This window comes from Cetorhinus maximus, chromosome 8 (genome assembly GCF_964194155.1).
Source record: "Cetorhinus maximus chromosome 8, sCetMax3.hap1.1, whole genome shotgun sequence".
NCBI classification, from domain to species: Eukaryota; Metazoa; Chordata; class Chondrichthyes; order Lamniformes; family Cetorhinidae; genus Cetorhinus; species Cetorhinus maximus.
The window spans coordinates 79,188,230-79,207,122 of record NC_135886.1 but is presented as its reverse complement, the minus strand read 5'-3'; the positions used below and the strand labels follow the sequence as shown (position 1 = coordinate 79,207,122).

Here is an 18,893-nt window from a genome sequence, read left to right as displayed (position 1 = left end):
GCTGCAATGGTGCTGCAGGTAGAGAATGGACTAATCAATGCTCCTCTGTCCTTTCAGGAGCACACAAGCCATAACCAAGCCGAGAGGGAATATACAGGCGGAGGCTCACCCAACCTGCTACTGTTGTCCCGGTTCAAGCAGGACCCTCGAGCTTAAGAGTTGGCATGCTCCCCGTGCAACCGAGTGTGGAAAGGCGGGGGTGCCAGATGAAGGTAAGAGCGCAGAGGTGAGAGTTTTGGATTTTGCAACCATTCTAGTGCAGCCTCTTCACTGATGTGAGCCTCGAACCTGGAGTCCCCATTGATCATTGAAAGATGATGGCACCATAATGCTGATCTCCATTGTCCCACCAGGATGCCTGGTATGCACAGTGACAGTGTGATGACTTTAACTAATGACATGTCCTTCTTCCTTTCAGGTATCCGATCTGCAGACCCTGAAGAGCCACCCCTGACATCAGAGGACCACCAAGCATCATTTTCATCTGTGTCACACCAGCTCTCTGAAGCAGAGACTAGCGCAGACACCAGCACCTCAGTGGGCATTATATCGGCGGCTAGTATCTCAGTGCACATTGGTGAGGGCACTTCACAGTAGCTTGAGGTGCAGGCAGAGGCAGAGAGTGCCCAGGGCAACGGCAGTAGGAGGACTGCTGGGGGCCAGGACGATGCTCAGTTGAAGGCTGATGATGAGCCCCTGGAGTCGTCCATTAGGCAGCAGATGCTGGATGTCCAGCGGGATATATGGGAGGATCTGGCAGAGATCCATGAGTGTCTGCATACCATAGTCTCCGTGATGGAGGAGTCCATGCAGAGCATGAGCACTGCGTTGACCATCATGGGCGAGTGCACTGCCTCCTCCATTGAGAGAGTGGCGACTCTCATGGAGAGGCAGCTCCAGGGACAGAATGAGGGGTTCCTGGAGTTGCACTCGGGCCTGCAAGCCCTCACATAGGCATTGACCTCAGGTGGTCATTGTCAGTGTGGGAGATGGATGAGGCACCTAGTATCCCAACTAGGTGCCTGTCCATCAGTGGTGAGCAAGGAAGTCCAGAGCGACCTCATGTTGGTGCACGAGCTGCTTGTCGTCTCTGCGGGCTCCTCTCAGGGCGCTCTGGATGATGGCAGCAGCTCGTCCGCCCCTCCGCCAGTGCTCGTGGCATCTGATGAGGCTGCGGCGACTAGGGAGATGCCAGCCATGGCACTGGCCGCTCCCTCCCAGGTGGGGCCAGCGCAGGCTCCACTGGCCAGAGGACGACCATCAAGGCCAACAAGACAGCACAGTCAGCAGGCTGTCTCCAATGCTGCTGCTAGTGAGGGTGGAGCACGCAAACGTATGTTAAAGGCACCAGGAGTACAAGAGGGACAGGTCCCAGGTGATTTTATGTTCATTTCTGTTTACTTTATCTATGCTGGTCTGGGATTAAAGACCAGAAACTTCTATGTAAATAGTTTTGAACTGTCACAAGGTGATAAATTTTGTTTTTGTCGTCATGGCCTGTGTATGCTTCACCTTTTTAATTTTTGGTGCAGAGTACGCCAGTATGTAATACTGGATGGAAGTGGCTCTGAACTTTATTGCAAAGGCACTGCGTTCTTTGTATTCAAATGAAAGGGTCCTTTCAGACATCCAGGATGGAGGAGGCAGTCCTGGCATGCGTTTGAAACTGATCTTTGGTAGCCCAGCTGAAGGAGTGTTGGTTCAAGGCGTCCCTGGTGTCCCTACCTCCCTGGAGGTTACCTAGGTCTGGCTCCACACCCTCAGCATTCTCCTCACTGTGCTCATCTCCCAACTCACTACTGGATGCATCATCTGTGGCCTATGCAGCTGCATCAAGATCCCCTTCCTCCAGTGGGTCCCCCCCTTGCCAACGCCAGATTGTGGAGAGCGCAGCATGCAACCACTATCAGTGACACCCGCACTGGGGTGTATTGTAGTGCTCCCCCTGAACCGTTCAAGTATGAGAAGTGCATCTTGAGAAGACCTATGGTCCTCTCTACCATCACCCTTGTGGAGGCATGACTCATAACACTTCTCTGCCTCAGTTCTTGGGTGGAGTAGAGGCATCATGAGCCACCTTTTCAAGGGATATCCCTTGTCACCAGCAACCATCCATCCAGTTGGGCTGGAGCACTGAAGAGCCTCGGCATCTGGGAGTATCTCGGGATGTACGCGTCATGGGAGCTGCCAGGATACCTTGCACAGACATGCAGAATATACATCCTGTGGTCACACACTATCTCCACGTTCATGGAGTGGGATCCCTTCCTGTTGACGAAGGCACCTGGCTGACCTGCTGGTGCCATGGTGGCCACATGTGTGCAGTTGATGGCACCCTGGATGGTGGGGCAGTCCAGCAATCGCTGCAAAACTTCTGGCTCGCTCAGCCTGGCTGGCCTTGTCCGTATGGTAAAGAATAAAGGTCAGTACCCGCCTGAACATAGCTTCTGTCACCAGCTTGACTCAACTGTGGACAGCTGATTGGGAGACTCCACACAGATCAACCACTGAGCCCTGGATAGAGCCGGTGGCATAGAATTTGAGGGCCACTGTGACCTTCAGAGCTACTGGCATGAGGTGTCCACCCACACAGTCGGAGCTGATCTCAGACCCAATCATCTGGCAAATGGAGACGACATTCTCTCTTGAGAGGCGGATCCTCCTTCGGCATTGCACCTTGGACATACTGAGGTAGCTGCATCGCCGACTGTAAGCCCTGGCAGCCGGATAGTGGTGACTTCCTGCTGGCCCTGTGCCCCTTGTGCCTGCGCCTCATCTCTCACAGGTCCCTCCCCTGGAAGCTGCATTGGAACACCTGATCTTCTCCCCCTTATGCCCCTCTCTTCCTCAAAGGAGGTGCCTCCAGCAGAGACCACAATCCCCATTATCAGGGTAAGGGAAGGCAGTCTGATACCTGGAAGGGTCCACACGGTCTAACTCCTCTGGGGGCCTGGCGGACAGCAATGAGTCCTGAAGTGAAGCCTGGAAATGCTAAGAATGAAGCCCCAAATAGAGCTGAAGCTGCCAAGTACCAATAAGCAACCAGCTGTAAGCTACCTCCAAAATTGCTCACTACTCACACTGGCAATGCTGCTAACCCTTTTTATCCCACCTTTGGATGAGGTTTGTGAAAATGTTGGCTGGCTGGCTGCCCGTTTTGCCATGTGACGAGCAGAAAATCGCACTGGCAAGGTAAAATCACAGTCAGTTGGACTGTTAAGAGCCTTAAGTGGCCTGTTAATTAATGGCGGGCGCCAATCCGGCACCCGCGCGCGCCCACTGAGTGAAATATTGCGTGATGATGTCAGGACCCTCGCCCGACGTCATCGCACGCTATTTTACTCCTGATCAGGTCATGAACTGCCCTTCCACAGGATGAAAAATTCTGCACATGAACTGGGACTTGAAAAACCAGTAGGATATTTCTCACGGAAGTTGAATGGACATCAGAAGAAATATTCAACTATAGAAAAAGAGACTTTTTAAAGTTTGGTTTCAACCTTGCAGCATTTTGAAGTGTATGTTGCAAACAACTCTTCAGAGACAATTGTATAGACGGACGACAATCCTTTGAAGTTTCTGGAAAAGTTTCGAGATAAAAATGCCAAACTGTTCGGTAGAGCTTGTTACTGCAACCGTTCAATTAAAAAAATTATGCATGTGGCTGGACAAGAGAATTCAATTGCAGATGCATCGTCAAGAGCTTAAATTCAAAAGGACTTGGATGTTGGGAAATTAAGAATGGACTGGAATGAACTTCATTCTTAGAAAAGAATTGTGTATATATAAAACATATGCATAGTTGTACGTACATAGCACGTACACCGTAGTGTAATAGTTTTTTTGTATCGGTAAGTATAGTAAGTGATACAAAGTGGGTTGAGAAAATGAAAACGTCTTTGAAATATGACCTTTCATTTTTTCTGCTGAAGGAGGCGTGAAGATGGATGTTATCTGTTTTAATATTTTTGGGAATATGGTGGTATTCTGTAAAGAAGGGTGTGTGTCCGTGTGTGTCCATGATTAATTCACCTGGGGGAAGGTTAGTAACGACAGCTTGTCTGTGGGAATTGAGAGATGAAAGGTCAAGGTACTAAAAGCATGCAGTTGCAATGAAAGACTATGGTGAAGTTAAATGTTCAAGTAAATAGGTAGGGTTTTAAAATTTGCATTAGGCAAGAGGTAGGGACTTGACTTTTCAGCTGTTAATTTTCAAAAGGTACTTTGGAAGTGACAAGGGACTTCTACAACTCACAATGGTTTCATAAGTAAACAAGGGAAGGTTATTAAATTTTATTTCACCCAAAGGTGGAGGCAATAGGAAGATGTTAAATATTTTTGTATTTTGGAAAAGTTAAGTTCAAAGAGGTGCTGAGGACATTAGAATCTAAGATGAAAAGGAAAAAGGATATTTAAGGAATGATGTTGGGTTGAGTTGTAGTTGGCTGTGTGGGGGAGATCTCCTGAGACCAGCTCTGTGCTGAGAAAAGTTGTGAATTTGAAGCAGCCATCCAGTTTAGAGCCAGAAAAGTCTTTGTTTTCAGAAAGCAGTCTGTTTCTGAACTTTGTTGGATTTCCACACCAAAGTGGAAAAAATTGAGAAGTCATGTGGTATACTTTACCAAAGTAGCAGCAGTTTTTGCCTTCAGTAATATTACTAATTTTTTATAAAGGAGCTGCTGCCAAGTAGTTTACTGGTGCGTTCTGACCAAGTGGGTTCTTTTTGGGAAATGTTCTGTAAGACTGTTTTAACTGTGTAACTTTAACCTTGTGTGCTTAAGTTTTATTTTCTTCTTGTTAATAAATCTTTTAATTTTAAAATCCTAAAAGTGTTACTGGGATTCAATGCTTCTGGGATCAGTAGATTTCCCCTCGTTTTCAAAATACAAAAAAAAATGTTATGATCAGTAAGACAAGTTTCCCTCTGGGATTTGGCTTGCTCAGCGAATAACATCAGCTGCGGTCATAACATAATACTCTTGCTTCTGTGTCCATCATAGGATGAAATTTTAAACTGATGGTTTCTGGCCAAAAGGGGAATCTATAGTGAGTCAGGAATCCTATGGAATCTCCAGCGGGCTTTGTCATTACTCTTTAATTGAGCCATGACATTAGCATCCTGCTTCCGGGTTCCACAACTAATCGTAGAGGGTGGGTGGGATGACATGCTTAAAGGAAGAATTTCTAATTAAAGAGATCCCTGGCATGAATTAGAATGATTTGATTGTACATGGGCTGCAGCAACGACAGGAATATAGGAGAACTGGAAAGACTGCTTCCCCCAGTCCCTCACTCTTACCTGGAGGTCCTGCTGCAGGATCCGAGGGACTGCAGTGAGGTGATTTTTCCGAAGGATGGGAGGAAGAAGACAATCTCTCCAACCAAGCAGGATTGGATTTAAGTAGCTGAGGAAGTCAGCAGCAGCCGTATTGTCCCTCTAACCTGGAGAAAGTGCACAGAAGGATTCAGGACCTCAGGAAAATGGAAAAGGTGAATGGCATAGCGCTTCAGATGCCAAACCCCACACTCTGACTTTCCCTGCATTTTCCTGTACATCACTCCTCAGAGAAACACACCTTGCAGCTCCATTCATTCCTCTCTCTCCAGACATCTAACATCCTCATTTGACAATAGTCAACACCTACATCCGATTGCCCTCTCGCACCCATGCCTCACAGTCACTTTCCACAAATGTTGTTCTTCCCTGCTATCCACATAAGACATTACTAACACCATAACTCTGTTTTCTCCCCTTGCAGTAGAAGAGAGCACACAACCTCTAGAAGAGGTCCCGCGTTTTTCCAATGAGTATCTCACTGCCCTCCTGGAGGAGGTGGCAGCATGCAGAGATATCCTTGCCCCCAGGGATGGGAGGAGGAGGCTGCCCACCTCACCAAAAATGTTTGGGAGGAGGCGGCATCCAGGGTGAGCTCCCATGATGTGGTGAGGCGCACATGAGTGCAGTGCCATAAGCAGTTCAATGATCTCCTGCGGTCGGGAAGGATGAGTACCGTGTTGGCATGGGTCACTTAGCACAGCAGTTAGGAGCATCTCCACCCCAGCCCCCCCACCCAGACCTCAGAGTTCTTAGACTGTGAGTGGCAAATGTCAATGAGGCAGCATCTCGGCAAGGGGGTGAGCCCTGGCTACTTGGAATGAGTGTCTGCGGCTCCAGGGTCACAAATCGGCTGAGCCCTGCAGTCTGGGGTTGGCCGGCAATGCAGGTACAGAGTAGACTAATCAATGCTCCTCTGTCCTTTCAGAAGAAGACATCCCATAAGAAAGCAGAGAGGTTGTACACTGGCCCCACCTTCTAATCCTGAGTAGATATGAACAGGAATTGGAGAAGCACCATGCCATGCACCTAGGTCAACCGGCCGCGGTGAGGTTGGGTTCCACAGGGAGGTAGGTAAGAGTGCAATGCACCGAGGTCAGAATGTATGTAATAGCAACCATTCTACCATTGTCTCTATATTGACGTGAGCCTCGAACATGGAATCCCCATTGATAATGGAAAGACAAGGGTACCCTGATTCAGGTGCCAGGATGCACAGCAACAGTGTAATGACTTCAACTAATGACATGTCCTTGTTCTTCATTTCAGCCTCACCAGAAACCCATCGAAGTGAGGAGCCTGAAGACCCACCGCTGACCCCAGAGGACAGCAACCATAGAAATGCACCTGCGTCACACCCTCTCAGCCAGGCAGGCACCAGCGCTTTGGTGGGCATTAGATCTCGGTGCACAGCAGTGAGGGCACTTCACACTCGCTTGAGGTGCAGGCGGAAGCAGGGTGTGCCAGGGCACAGCAGAGGACTGCTGGAGACCAGGAACATGCTCAGTCGGTGTCTAATGATGTGTCTCTGGAGTCGTCCCTGAGTAAGCAGATGCTGGAAGTCCAGCAGGGTGTGACGGAAGATCTGGCGGAAATACATGAGGGAATGCGCGCCATGGTATCTGTTGTGGAGGAGTCCATGCGGAGCATGAGCAATGCAATGACCCTCATGGCCAAGCGCACTGCCTTCTCCATGGAGAGAGTGGTGACTCTCATGGAGAGACTCCTCCAGGAGCTGAATCGGGTTTCTGGGGATGCGCTCGGACCTGCAAGCCCTCACACCGGCAATGACCTCAGGTGGCCAGTGTCAGTGTGGGAGATGGATTGGGTACCCTGTATCCCAGCTAGGTGCCCATCCATCAATGGTGAGCAGGGACGTCCAAAGCAATCAGACTTTGGTGCACGAGCTGCTTGTTGTCCCCTGTGGGCTCCTCTTAGGGCGCACCGGATGAGGGCAGCAGCTCCTCCGCCCCTCTGCCAGTGACCATGGCATTCGATGAGGCTGTGATGATGGGGGAGATGCCAGCCATGGCACTGGCCGCTCCCTCCCAGGCGGGGCCAGAACAGGCTCCACGGGCCAGAGGACGCCTGCCAAGGTCATCAAGGCCAACAGGACAGTAGAGTGAGCAGTCTGTCTCCAATGCAGGTGCCAGCGAGGGGGGAGCACCTAGATGTAGCACTTGCAAGCAAAAACTTAAAGCCTCTTAAGCACAACACGGGCTTATCACTGGTGATATTTTTTCCCCCCACTTTTATGTTAATTATTATTAGGTGTGATGGATAACACCTTTCAATTTAATTTGTATTATGTATGCCAGGCACCACACCAGTAATTGTGTTTGTGTTCAACAAGCCTCTGGGTGCTTCATTAGTTCTCCAGGTGCAGGGTAACCCATGATGTTATGAGTGACTTGTTTGTCATTGAGCTTTATGGAAATGGCACATAGTGCATGTTGTTCACCAAGCAAATGTTCCTGTCAGGCCTGCAGCCCTGGCATGTGGTGGCGGTTCTTCTTTGGTAAGCTAGCTGAAGGAGCGTTGGATTAAAGCCTCCTGGGTGTCCCTGCCTCCCTGGAGGTTGCTGAGATCAGTGTCTATCCCCTCAGCGTTCTCCTGAGCGTGCTCATCCTCGGACTCACTCCTGGACTCATCATCTGCTGCCAGAGCATCTGCGTCAACAACATCTTCCTCCACTGCGTCCCCCCATTCCAGCGTCAGATTGTGGAGAGTGCAGCATGCAACCACTATCAGTGACACACGATCTGGTATTGGAGTGCGCCCCCTGAACAGTCCAGGCATTGGAAGTGCATCTTGAAAAGATCTTTGGTTATTCTACCACCGCCCTTGTGGAGGCGCCTATTGTACCACTGCTCGCCCTATGTTCTTGGATGGTGGAGAGGTGTCATGAGCCACCTTTTGAAGGGATAGCCCTTATCGCCCTGCAGCCATCCATCCAGCCAGGCTGGAGCACTGAAGAGCCTCGGCACCTGGGAGGTTCTCAGGATGTAAGCGTCATGGGAACTGCCTGGGTACCTTGCACAGACTTGTAGAATCAGCATTCTGTGATCACACACTATCTGCACGTTCATGGAGTGGAATCCCTGTTGACGAAGGCACCCAGCTCACCCACTGGCGCCTTGATGGCCACATGTGAGCAGTCGATTGCACCCTGGACGCGGGGAAACCCAGCAATCGCGGCAAAGCCTCTGGCTCACTCTGCCTAACTGGCCTCGTCAGTGCGGTAGTGAGTGAAAGTCAATGCACACCTGAACAGAGCGTCTCACTAGCTTGACACAGCTGTGGACAGCTGATTGGGAGACCCCACAAAGATCACCCACCAACCCCTGGAAAGAGCTGGAGACATAGAGGTTGAGGGCCACTGTGACCTTCAATGGCACTGGCATGGGGAGTCCACCCACACAGTTGGAGCTGATCTCAGGGCCGAACCCCTGACAGATGGAGGTCACTGTCTCTCTTGAGAGGCGGAGCCTCTGTTGGCAATGCACATCAGACATATTGAGGTAGCTGCATCGCCGCCTGTAAACCCTGGAAGTAGGATAATGGCGCCTTCTGCAGCCCCTTCCATCTTGCACTTCCTGTTAGCCCTGGGCCCCTTGTGCCTGTGCCTCTCCTCCCACAGGTCAGTCCTCTGGACACAGAAAAGAGACGGCCTCCTCCCCCTTCTGGCCGTCTCTTACTCCTCAGAGGAGGTGCCTCCAGCAGAGACCACAATCCCCATTCCCAGGGTAAGGGAAGGCTGTCTGATAGCTAGAAGGCCCCAAGTGGTATGACTCCTCCGGAGTCCTAACTGAAGCCTCTTATTTCTGTCAAAGCAGCTCTGAAGCGAAATTAAGTTCGTACAAGCAAGTAGCAGCAAGTTTAAGCGAAAGTACAAACAACTCGCATTAGCGAGCCTACTCACACCTCTTATCCCACCCGTGGATGAGGTTTTTGAAAATATGGCGTGCCCGTTGCGCCTGTGCAATGCCCTGAAAATCGCACAGGTTACATAAAACCACAGACAATTGGTGCCTCAACGGTCTTAACTGGCCCATTAATTAATGGCGTGCGCGCCTCCATTCTCATCGTGCGCCTGCCTAGTGACGTCATCGCATGTAATTTTACATTCCGGCGTGTCGGGTGCGCGCCCGCATGCCAAATGTAAAATTCTGTCCCAAGTGTTTGGGGGTCAGCAAGGGTGGTGGGGGCTGGTGTTTGGGAGTTCACGGGGGGAGGGCAACCTTGGGTTGGGTGTTGTACCTTTGCTGGGGTTGGGAGGTGGGGAGAGAGTTAAGCAGGGGGTGTGATAAAATGCTGGCAGCAGCAGAATGAGGCCCTTAACTGGGCGTTAATTGCCCACTTAAGAGCCTCAATTGGCCGACTGGTAAGCAGGCTGCCCAACACTACCACTGTCACTGGTATAATTGTGGTGGGGGCAGGGGTGGGTGGGTAGATGGCAGGCAGGCCACCCACTGGATATAACGTTCCCATGCCAGCAGATTTGATGGTGGAGGACATGTTAAATCCAGACCACTATGTTGGGGTCTCACCCCCTTGCAGCTGAATCTCTGTATCCATCTGCCTGGCCTTGTGGAGCAGCATGTTCTTAGGAAAAAGCAGCTGGAGCTCTCATACTGTTTCTCATACTGGTGGTGCTATTGGTGTTAGTGTCTTCTCCTCTTGCTCTTCAGAAGAGTTTGAGTTGTTCCCATGTCATGGTGAAGGCTGACAGCAGGAAAGTGCAAGACAGGTGAAGGGACTTCCAAGATGTGGCAATCACCTGTCAAGCACTCTGAAAAGGAGTGCTCCTCTCACCTGGTCATGGCTGGAGCTCTTCAGTTTCACTGGTCAAAGCTTCCTGGCCTGTCAGTTTCACTGAAGAGTCACTCCCCACTGTGCACACACCTTGGCAGCCCTGGTGAGATGCTGAAGGCTTGGGAAATAGGTCCACTGGCTGAGAAAGCCAGAATCCTTACTTAAACAGAACTTGATTACCTATTTGAATAAAATGGATAATTTAAATGTCTTACCTGACAGTTGCACAGGGGCTCCTCACCGGAAAGAAGGCAGGATGATGTTGGGATCCAGACCTGACGCCACTTTTAGCGGAAAACAGTGGTGTCATTGTAATGTTACTGGATTACCAATACAGAGGCCCAGGCTCGTGCTCTGGGTGTATGGGTTCAAATCCCACCACAGTGGCTGGTGGAATTTAAATCCAGTTAATAAAATCTGGAATTAAAATGCTAGTCTTAGTGACCATGAAACCATTGTCGATTCTTGTAAAAACCCATCTGCTTCATCAATATCCTTTAGGGATGGAAATCTGCTGTCCTTACCCATCTGGACTATATGTGACTCCAAACCCACAGTAATGTGGTTGACTCTGAAATGGCCTAGCAAGCCACTCAGTTCAAGGGCAATTAGGCTTAGGCAATAAATGCTGGTCTTGCCAGTGACTCCCACACCCCGTGAAACGATAAGTTTTAAAAAATTAACTCCCTAAACACAGTAAACCTGCCTCCTGTTGCCTGTAAAAATTCCATCCATTGTCCCAATACTCATTCCATGTAATATAAGCTGACACTTCAGTGTAGCTCTATGGGAGTGCTGCACTGTTAGTGGTGCCTTCTTTTGGATGAAATATCGTGAGGCTCTATATTTCTGTTCAGGTGATTGTAAAAGATCCCATAGCACTATAATGTCCTGGCCAACATTTATTCCTCAGCCAATGTCGTTAACAAAGATTATCTAGTCAATTATCTGATTGTAGGTTTGTGAGACCTTGCTTAGGAAAATTGGATGCCATGTTTTCCTATGTAACAACAGTGGCAAAAGTATTTCATTAGCTGTGAATTTAGGATATTCTGAGGTTATGAAAGCCATTATATAAGTGCAAGTTCTTTTTACTTCCATGACAACAAATCTAATGTATCAATCCATTAGTTTTGAACAAATGCAATGCGGAATTATTAATCTTGCATCAGTACATAAAATATTGAAAACCCAATAACAAAACTTAAAGCTAAATGATATTTGCAAAATACCCAGACACAATAAAATCACATTGTTTAGTACAGAACATTACATCAAAATAAAAATGAGTTTAGGATAAATTATGTTCTCTGAGTTCAATAGAGTCTCTGTATCTGTTCTTGTAGCTTAAATTAGACAAATATAACTGTCATTTTTTGGCCACATTTTGCCAGCTAATTTGTAATACCTGCTTTTGTGTTAAGAGATAGCAGGAGTGTAGATGGTAAATAAACAACACTGCTGACATCTGGTGGTAGAAAATTGTGCATAACCATTGAAGCTATACACAAAACACATTTCAGAAATCAGACTATTGCCACTTAACTCTATTGGTGCCATACTTTCTTAGGTACCAGGAGCTACTAGATTGCAATCAAGGTCCACATTTCCTATTCAGCTGTGGCATGCGATGGTTGGCTGTTCGCCTCGATCTCATAAGCATCATACTCATCACTGTTGTGTCAGCAATGATGGTTTTCATGCATGGAAGAATTTCACCAGCCTATGCAGGCCTTGCCATCTCCCATGCAGTCCAGGTAACTTCTAGTTACAAGCCATTAATAATATTTGCCTGTGAATGAGTAGCAAAATGGAAGCTGGCCAGCAAAGTAAGAAGATAGCCCCTGTAATTATGGTTGAGTATTTAACTCATTCTCTGATAGCTATGATTTTATAAAACAGTTACTGATTTAGTTTAATTTATATTGAATATGTAAGATTTCAACCGGAGTGACTACAGGGGCACTATGCTTGTCCTTAGTGCTATGAGTTGTGGAGGAGGAAAATTTGCCAGGGCTCCCACTTTTGGGTCAGAATTTTACGACAGCGGGATTTTACATTCCTGCTGTCGTCAATGGGATTTATCAACCCTGTCCCCCACCAAAACAGGGCCATAAAATTCTGCCCTTGATTTCCATACATTGGCCCATTGTGGAATGTGTGTGTAAACATTGGTTGAAGCCCAGATCAGGTTTATCTGTGATGTCTTTCTCCCTTCATCCAAGGGTGCTCAATACTCACTAAGCTCGCTTACTAATAATGGCAATTTGGGTGAGATACTGAAGAACTTTTCCCTGAAAAGTACTTCAGTATGAGTCGCTGCCTTCAGGAAAAGAACGAAAAAAGGGGTTAATATTAATTTGTGACATTATTAGTGAATATATAGTATCCCAATCTACAGGCTTTTAAAATTAAAGCTTTGCATCATCCACTATTACTACTAGAGTTAATGTCAGTTTTCCTCGTGTTTATCAACTTAATGTCCTGATCCATGGGCCTTGGCCTTTTACCTTACTTCCTCAATTCAAAAAAGAGATGTCCTCAGGCGCAACTGAAAATGGGAACTCATCAAATAAGGGGCTGAGGACACAGATCTCTGCCTTAAGAATGTCACAGCATCATGTATTGCAGCAAGATACTTCTGTACTAATTAAAATGCGTTTACATTCTTTTTTGGGTCATAATTTTCACTTCAAACTGTTTCCTATATCTCTGAATTATTTTTGTGACTTTTAGCTAACAGAATATTCATTTATGTCCTGATTATTTTCTTCCATGAGAATACCCTTTCTTCCCCCTTGTTTTTATCAATCAGCTGACAGGACTCTTTCAGTTTACGGTCCGCTTAGCATCAGAATCAGAAGCCAGATTCACATCTGTAGAAAGGATCAGGCATTACATAATGGTGAGTTTTGTAGCTCTAATCACACCTCAGATCACATTTACACTTTTTCCAGTAATTTATAGGTTAAATCTTACTTGTAAAACTTACTTGAAATGGAAATATTAGTCTTAGATAAATGCTTGTGTGAGAAGTATTTAAATACCTATGTACTCCATAGTGTTAAATTTCAAAGTCAAATTACCATTTTCTCATCAGATACATGCTGCTGAAGCTCTGTTCCATATCTGTGCTATCAAAACCATGTAACTCTAAGATGTGGGACAGTGCTCAGGAAAGCCTGAATGAAAGAACTTTATTTAAAAGCTATTATGCCTGTCATAATGAGGCAATCAATCAATCTTCATTACTAAGTTAGCCATGGACATTACAGGATGTTGCCATTAAGCTTTCCCATTGCTGCAGCTGTTTGCCCGTTGTTACTTCCTCATTTAAGTCTTCATACACACTGTCTTGGATTATCACTTCCGTCTTCCACATAGCCTTTGCTCAGCTTGGACCCATTTTATCACCTTTTGAAAGCACAGAACAGACTAACCCCATGGAACATGTGGGCAAGATTTCTAAGAGTACCTTTGTTCGATGAAACAGATGAAAATACTACTTCATTTTAGAATTTATTGATTAAATAAAGCAAATAATGGCTGAAAATCTATGGGGAGGGTGGTCTCCTGGCATAAATGCCAGGCTATCCCACCACACCCACTCCAATGCTAGCCCTGCCAAAGTTTGTGGGATTGAGGTATGTCATTTATTTGTATGTCAATGACAGGCACCGATATCAATCACTGCAGCACATCTAGGGTGCTCATCTACTCCCACAAGCCACAAATTGAGGCGTGACTTGTCAGTCTGGGCTGTGAAGGAGTGGGGAGAAGGAAGTGTCCTGGGTTGCCCCCAAAAAAGCACTATCAGCCCTCTTTGTAACAGGATTGAATATTAAGAGAAAGCTTTTCTCCTCCTCGGGGGTCTGAGCCACACTCTCGACCTGGACTGTTTGGTGGACACCACAAAAGCAATTTGAGAGCCTGGTAAACTTGAGCTCAGAGGACATACTGCTGCCCATGATTTGCCAGCTCCTTATGAGTTCAGGAACATGGGACTAATACGGGACTCGTGGAGGCTGTACCACTTATGAGGTATGTTGAATTCCCCAAGTCAAGGCTAAAACCTAGAACATCAGATCCTGTTCTAACATCTATGCTTCTCGGTCCTCTTCTGGCAGAACTATAGGTGTATGCTGGAATGGTCTCTGATTTTCGGCCCTTGGTCTAATACTAATAGGGTCCTTTAACCATTGTTCATTTCGACGCTGTTTGCCTGTTAGACTGTTTATCCCTTAATAGTATTTGACAGTTGTCAAATCATAACCACACTTACTATGTATTTTACCTACCACATGAACTAATTTAGGGTTTTCTTCCACACACGATAATCTACACCCACTCAGACGTCTGTAAGAAGTGGTTCATCAATTGACGAACTCAACATGGAATTATTTTCTACTGAAGTGTGACATAATCTTGATAGAGAATTTATATTATATGATTGTGCAGTGCCTCCTTGTCTTAAATAAAAGCAGAAAACACTAGAAATACTTAACAGGTCAGGCAGCATCAGTGGAGAGAAAAACAGAGTTACGTTTAAGGTCAATTACCTTGTCTTATCTTGTTTCCTGATTTGAACCCATAAACTGCTGATCAGAGGTAACTTTGCACAGTAATATAGCCCCTCCTAATTCATGATACCATGGTAAAGAATCTACACCTTAAGAAAGACAATATTCTACTTAAGACAGCTGTCCCAACTATCTTTTGTGAGCAAAGCTCTTTACCATTTCACTGCCATGTTACTGTTACAATTTACTATTATCTTTTATATTCTGTATCACATTCAGAATTTAGAATCTGAAGCACCATCACATATTCCAGAAACAGCACCTCCCCCCGATTGGCCTCAGGAAGGACAAATTCAGTTTGATGAAGTGGAAATGTGTTACCGTGATAACTTACCACTTGTGCTTAAGAAAGTTACATTTACCATCAAACCACGGGAAAAGATTGGAATTGTAGGAAGAACAGGATCAGGTATATATGTTCTGTTTTCTAGTAGTTATGAATTATTTTGAAAAATATTGAAATTGCTTAAATTGCCAAGCGTTTTCAAATGTTATTTATATGAAATAATGGCCGGGATTTTCCGGCCCCATCAAGGGCGGGGCCCGCCGCGGGCGAGGTGGCGCCCCAGCCATTGACTTGCGGTGGCACTGGAAGAACGCGGCGGCTGGCAGGTGCGGAAAATCCCACCGAATATCAAGATTGTATCCCTGATTAAATTATCAAAAGTAAAGTGTCTTAATGTTACCAAGAAAATAGTCTGTTTCCAACATGAAAGCAGAGGCTTAGAGTGCTGACAAATATTTATTTAATGATTGTTAGGCCCAGAGATCCCATTCTTACTGTTTAAAATTGGAATTCTGCCCAAATTATTAATCCCCTGAGTAGGAAGTCACACACAACACAAAGGTAGAAAAGAAAAAGAGTAGTCATGACACAGCAGTTTGTAAAGACTGAGTTATTTAAAATCCCAGAGGGAAACTTTAAACATCTGTCGTAACCTATATTTTCAATTGGTATAATAAGATAAAAGCAAAATACTGCGGATGCTGGAAATCTGAAACACAAATAAAAATAGCTGGAAAAACTCAGCAGGTCTGACAGCATCTGCGGAGAGGAATACAGTTAACGTTTTGAGTCCGTATGACTCTTCATCAGAACTGAGGAAATATAGAAATGAGGTGAAATACAAGCTAGTTGAGGGGGGTGGGACAGGTAGAGCTGGATAGAGGGCCAGTGATAGGTGGAAGCAAAGAAGAGATTGCCAAAGATGTTTGGTATGTTTGAGTTGCAGCTCTAAATTCAGGAATAATACCACCAGTTCTCGAGAGGTTTTAATATCAAACTAAATAAACGTGTATTAATTTACAACAAATTAAACACCTACACATGCCTATAAATTACTACTATCATAACTTTTAACAAATTCCCAAATTAATCTCTACTAAGGCAACAAGAACCAATAGACTTAAACAGACACCAGGCAAAGCATTTTTCACCTTACAAATTCAAAATGAGGTTCCTTTCAATTTGTTCCTTCGCAGACGCAGTGGTAGGCTCACAGGCTTAGATCTTACATGCCTCTGACCTACGCACACAAACTCCTTTCTGTTATACCCAGCCTTCCCCTTTGAATGTAAATTTTCATTGTATCACCAGGCCCTTTGAGTCCCTTTCATAGTACGAATTTTATGGGCAATATTTTCCCACCCGTAGGAGGGGGAAGTGCAGGAGCAGCCACGGGCTTCCAATCAGCGCCGTCATTGTATGTGGGCGGGCCAGTTAAGGCCCGCCCAGTATGACGTCTGCCAGGAAGCGCTATGCGCTCCCAGTGCGGGCGGGGGGGCGGATACCCTCAGCTGGGAGTGCGCTCTTTCGCGCATGTGCACGGAAGAGCACACAGATCTCTGAGACAAAGTGCTGCCTCAGGGAGATCGGCTCACATTTTAAACTTTAAATAAAGCTGAGGAAAGAATTTTCCCTGCCATGTCCCCTCATGTGACACTGTCACATGAGCTGGGACATGTCCATGGGCAGGATATTGAGGTCGGCGTGCGGGGGCGGGGCCTGCTCGCCGACACGTAAGATGACGCGAGATGACGTTGGATGGAACTCCCAACATCACCACGCGTCATTTCAATTTTCAGGTCGATGGGGGTGGAGCTGAATCAGCTGTGCGCCCGCCAATCTGTCAGCGGCCAATTGAGGCCATTTAAAAAGTAATTGAACTCGTTAAAGGACCTGCCCATCCAACCTTAAGGTTGCCGGGCAGGCCGGGAGCCTTGGCGGGCTTCAGAAAAAGCATGAAACCTCATTCACGGGCGGGATGAGGTTTCATGTAGGTTTTTAAAAATTTAATAAAAGTTTAATTAAAAGTGATGGACATGTCCCAACTCATGTGACAGCGTCACATGAGGGGACATGTCAGGGAAATTTTACTTTTCTATATTTAACATTTTTGAATTTCGTGCTGATCTCCCTGAGGTAACACTTAGCCTCAGGGGGATGAGTGCGCTCTTTCGTGCGCATGCTTAGGGAATCCTCCCCTCCCGCCCGCACAGGGCGAGCATAGCACTTCCTGGCAGACGTCACGCTGGGTGGGCCTCAATTGGCCCGCCCACGTAAATGTCAGCGCGCCCCTGATTGGGGGCGCCGATTGGAGGCATGCCCGCTCCTGAACTTCCCCCCAACCAAGGGGGGGAAAATTCTGCCCCATAACTTTTATTTTAAAATATTGAGAGATTTTTAAATCCTCATGGAACCTAATCCCACCCGTGGATGAGGTTTCATGCTTTTTCAGAAGCCTGCCAGGGCTCCCTGCCTGCCTGCGAACCTTAAGGTTGGACGGACAGGTCCATTAATGACTTCAACTACTTTGTTAATGGCCTGAAAGGCCGTTGACAGGTCGGCCGGCGCGCAGCCAACTCAGGTGCACGCCCTCCAGACTGAAAGTCTGAATGATGCGCTGTGACATTGGGACGCAGGCCCGACGTCATCCTGCATTGTTTTACGCGTCAGCAAGCGGGCCTTGCCCCTGCTTTCCGACTGGAAGATACAGCCCTATTAGTAATATAAACATTGCTTGGTGTCTCCCAGCTAGGTGCAAGATTTCACTCCCACTCTTGAATGCTCTATTCAACAAAATGCAAACATACGTTCTACCTTACTGTTTACATATCAAAAGTACTATACATCAAAGCACACAGACTAGCTGGTTTTAATCCAATTCACACACACACACGCACACACAGACTAAACCTCTATTTAAAAAAAAAATTTCCAATAACATTGGGCAGAATTGTGCCCTTGGCAGCGGGCTCGGCAGGGCGGGCATCACACCGTGATTTTACGCTGGTGGGCCAATTAGGCCCATGGAACATTAGCGGCAGTGCTAAGTGCTGCCTGTGTGGGCGGGGTGAGGAGGGCAAGCGGGCCTAGCGCGAACTTCACACATGTGCGCGAGAGAGTGTTTCAATCTCCCTGAGGCAGCTCCATGCCTCAGGGAGATGAAGCGCTGTTTAAAAAAACTAATGAAGAAAATAAAAATGTCATAAAACATGTCCCCTCATGTGACTCTGTCTCATGAGAAGGGGCATGTTTTTAATTCAAGTGTGAAATTTTTATTTTATTTTTATTTGCTTTAGGAAACCTCATCCCGCCCGTGGATGAGGTTTCCTAAAAAGTGCAAAGGCTGCTTGGCATTTTCGCCTGCCCGCCATTTGTAAGGTTGGACAGGCAGCGTAAATTTGAATTTAATGATTTTTTAATGGCCTTAATAGGCCTTTTAATTATCGGCAGGTGCCCGCTGAACGAAAAAGTGCAGGACTGCACGATGATGTCAGGACGCTCGCCTGATGTCACCGTACGTCATTTTACGCTCGGCTGGGTCAGGCACGCACCCACCTGCTGAGCTAAAAATTCTGGCCATTATATACATTAATATCTCTTCCTGACACTTTGCCTATGATACTCATTACATATGTATTTCATATTTATGAAGTATTGCAATGTGAAATTTATGTTACTGATCTACTGATAATGTAATGGATCTCAGTCATGCTGCTTATATCATCTCATGACAGCTCATGACATCATTTAACCCAGTCTACACTTGTTAATTCAAAGTTTTTTTTGTGTTTAAAAACCTGAATTAATCAATTATTTGAATAAAGCAATGCAAATAACATAACGTGTAAATTTAGTGCACAAAGGTTAACTTTGTCCT

At 46.5% G+C, this 18,893-nt stretch overlaps 1 protein-coding gene across 8 annotated transcripts in view; it reads left to right on the top strand.

Moving 5' to 3' along the window:
- The window catches only part of LOC144683753 (ATP-binding cassette sub-family C member 5-like), a 225,188-nt gene that overhangs the window by 192,282 nt on the left and 14,013 nt on the right, over positions 1-18,893 (top strand). For all 8 annotated transcript variants that reach the window (XM_078547108.1, XM_078547111.1, XM_078547110.1 and 5 more), the window contains 3 exons: positions 11,721-11,907; positions 12,966-13,055; positions 14,950-15,139. In XM_078547108.1, the coding sequence (XP_078403234.1) occupies positions 11,721-11,907; positions 12,966-13,055; positions 14,950-15,139 (467 nt within the window). The remainder of the gene's footprint in view (positions 1-11,720; positions 11,908-12,965; positions 13,056-14,949; positions 15,140-18,893) is intronic.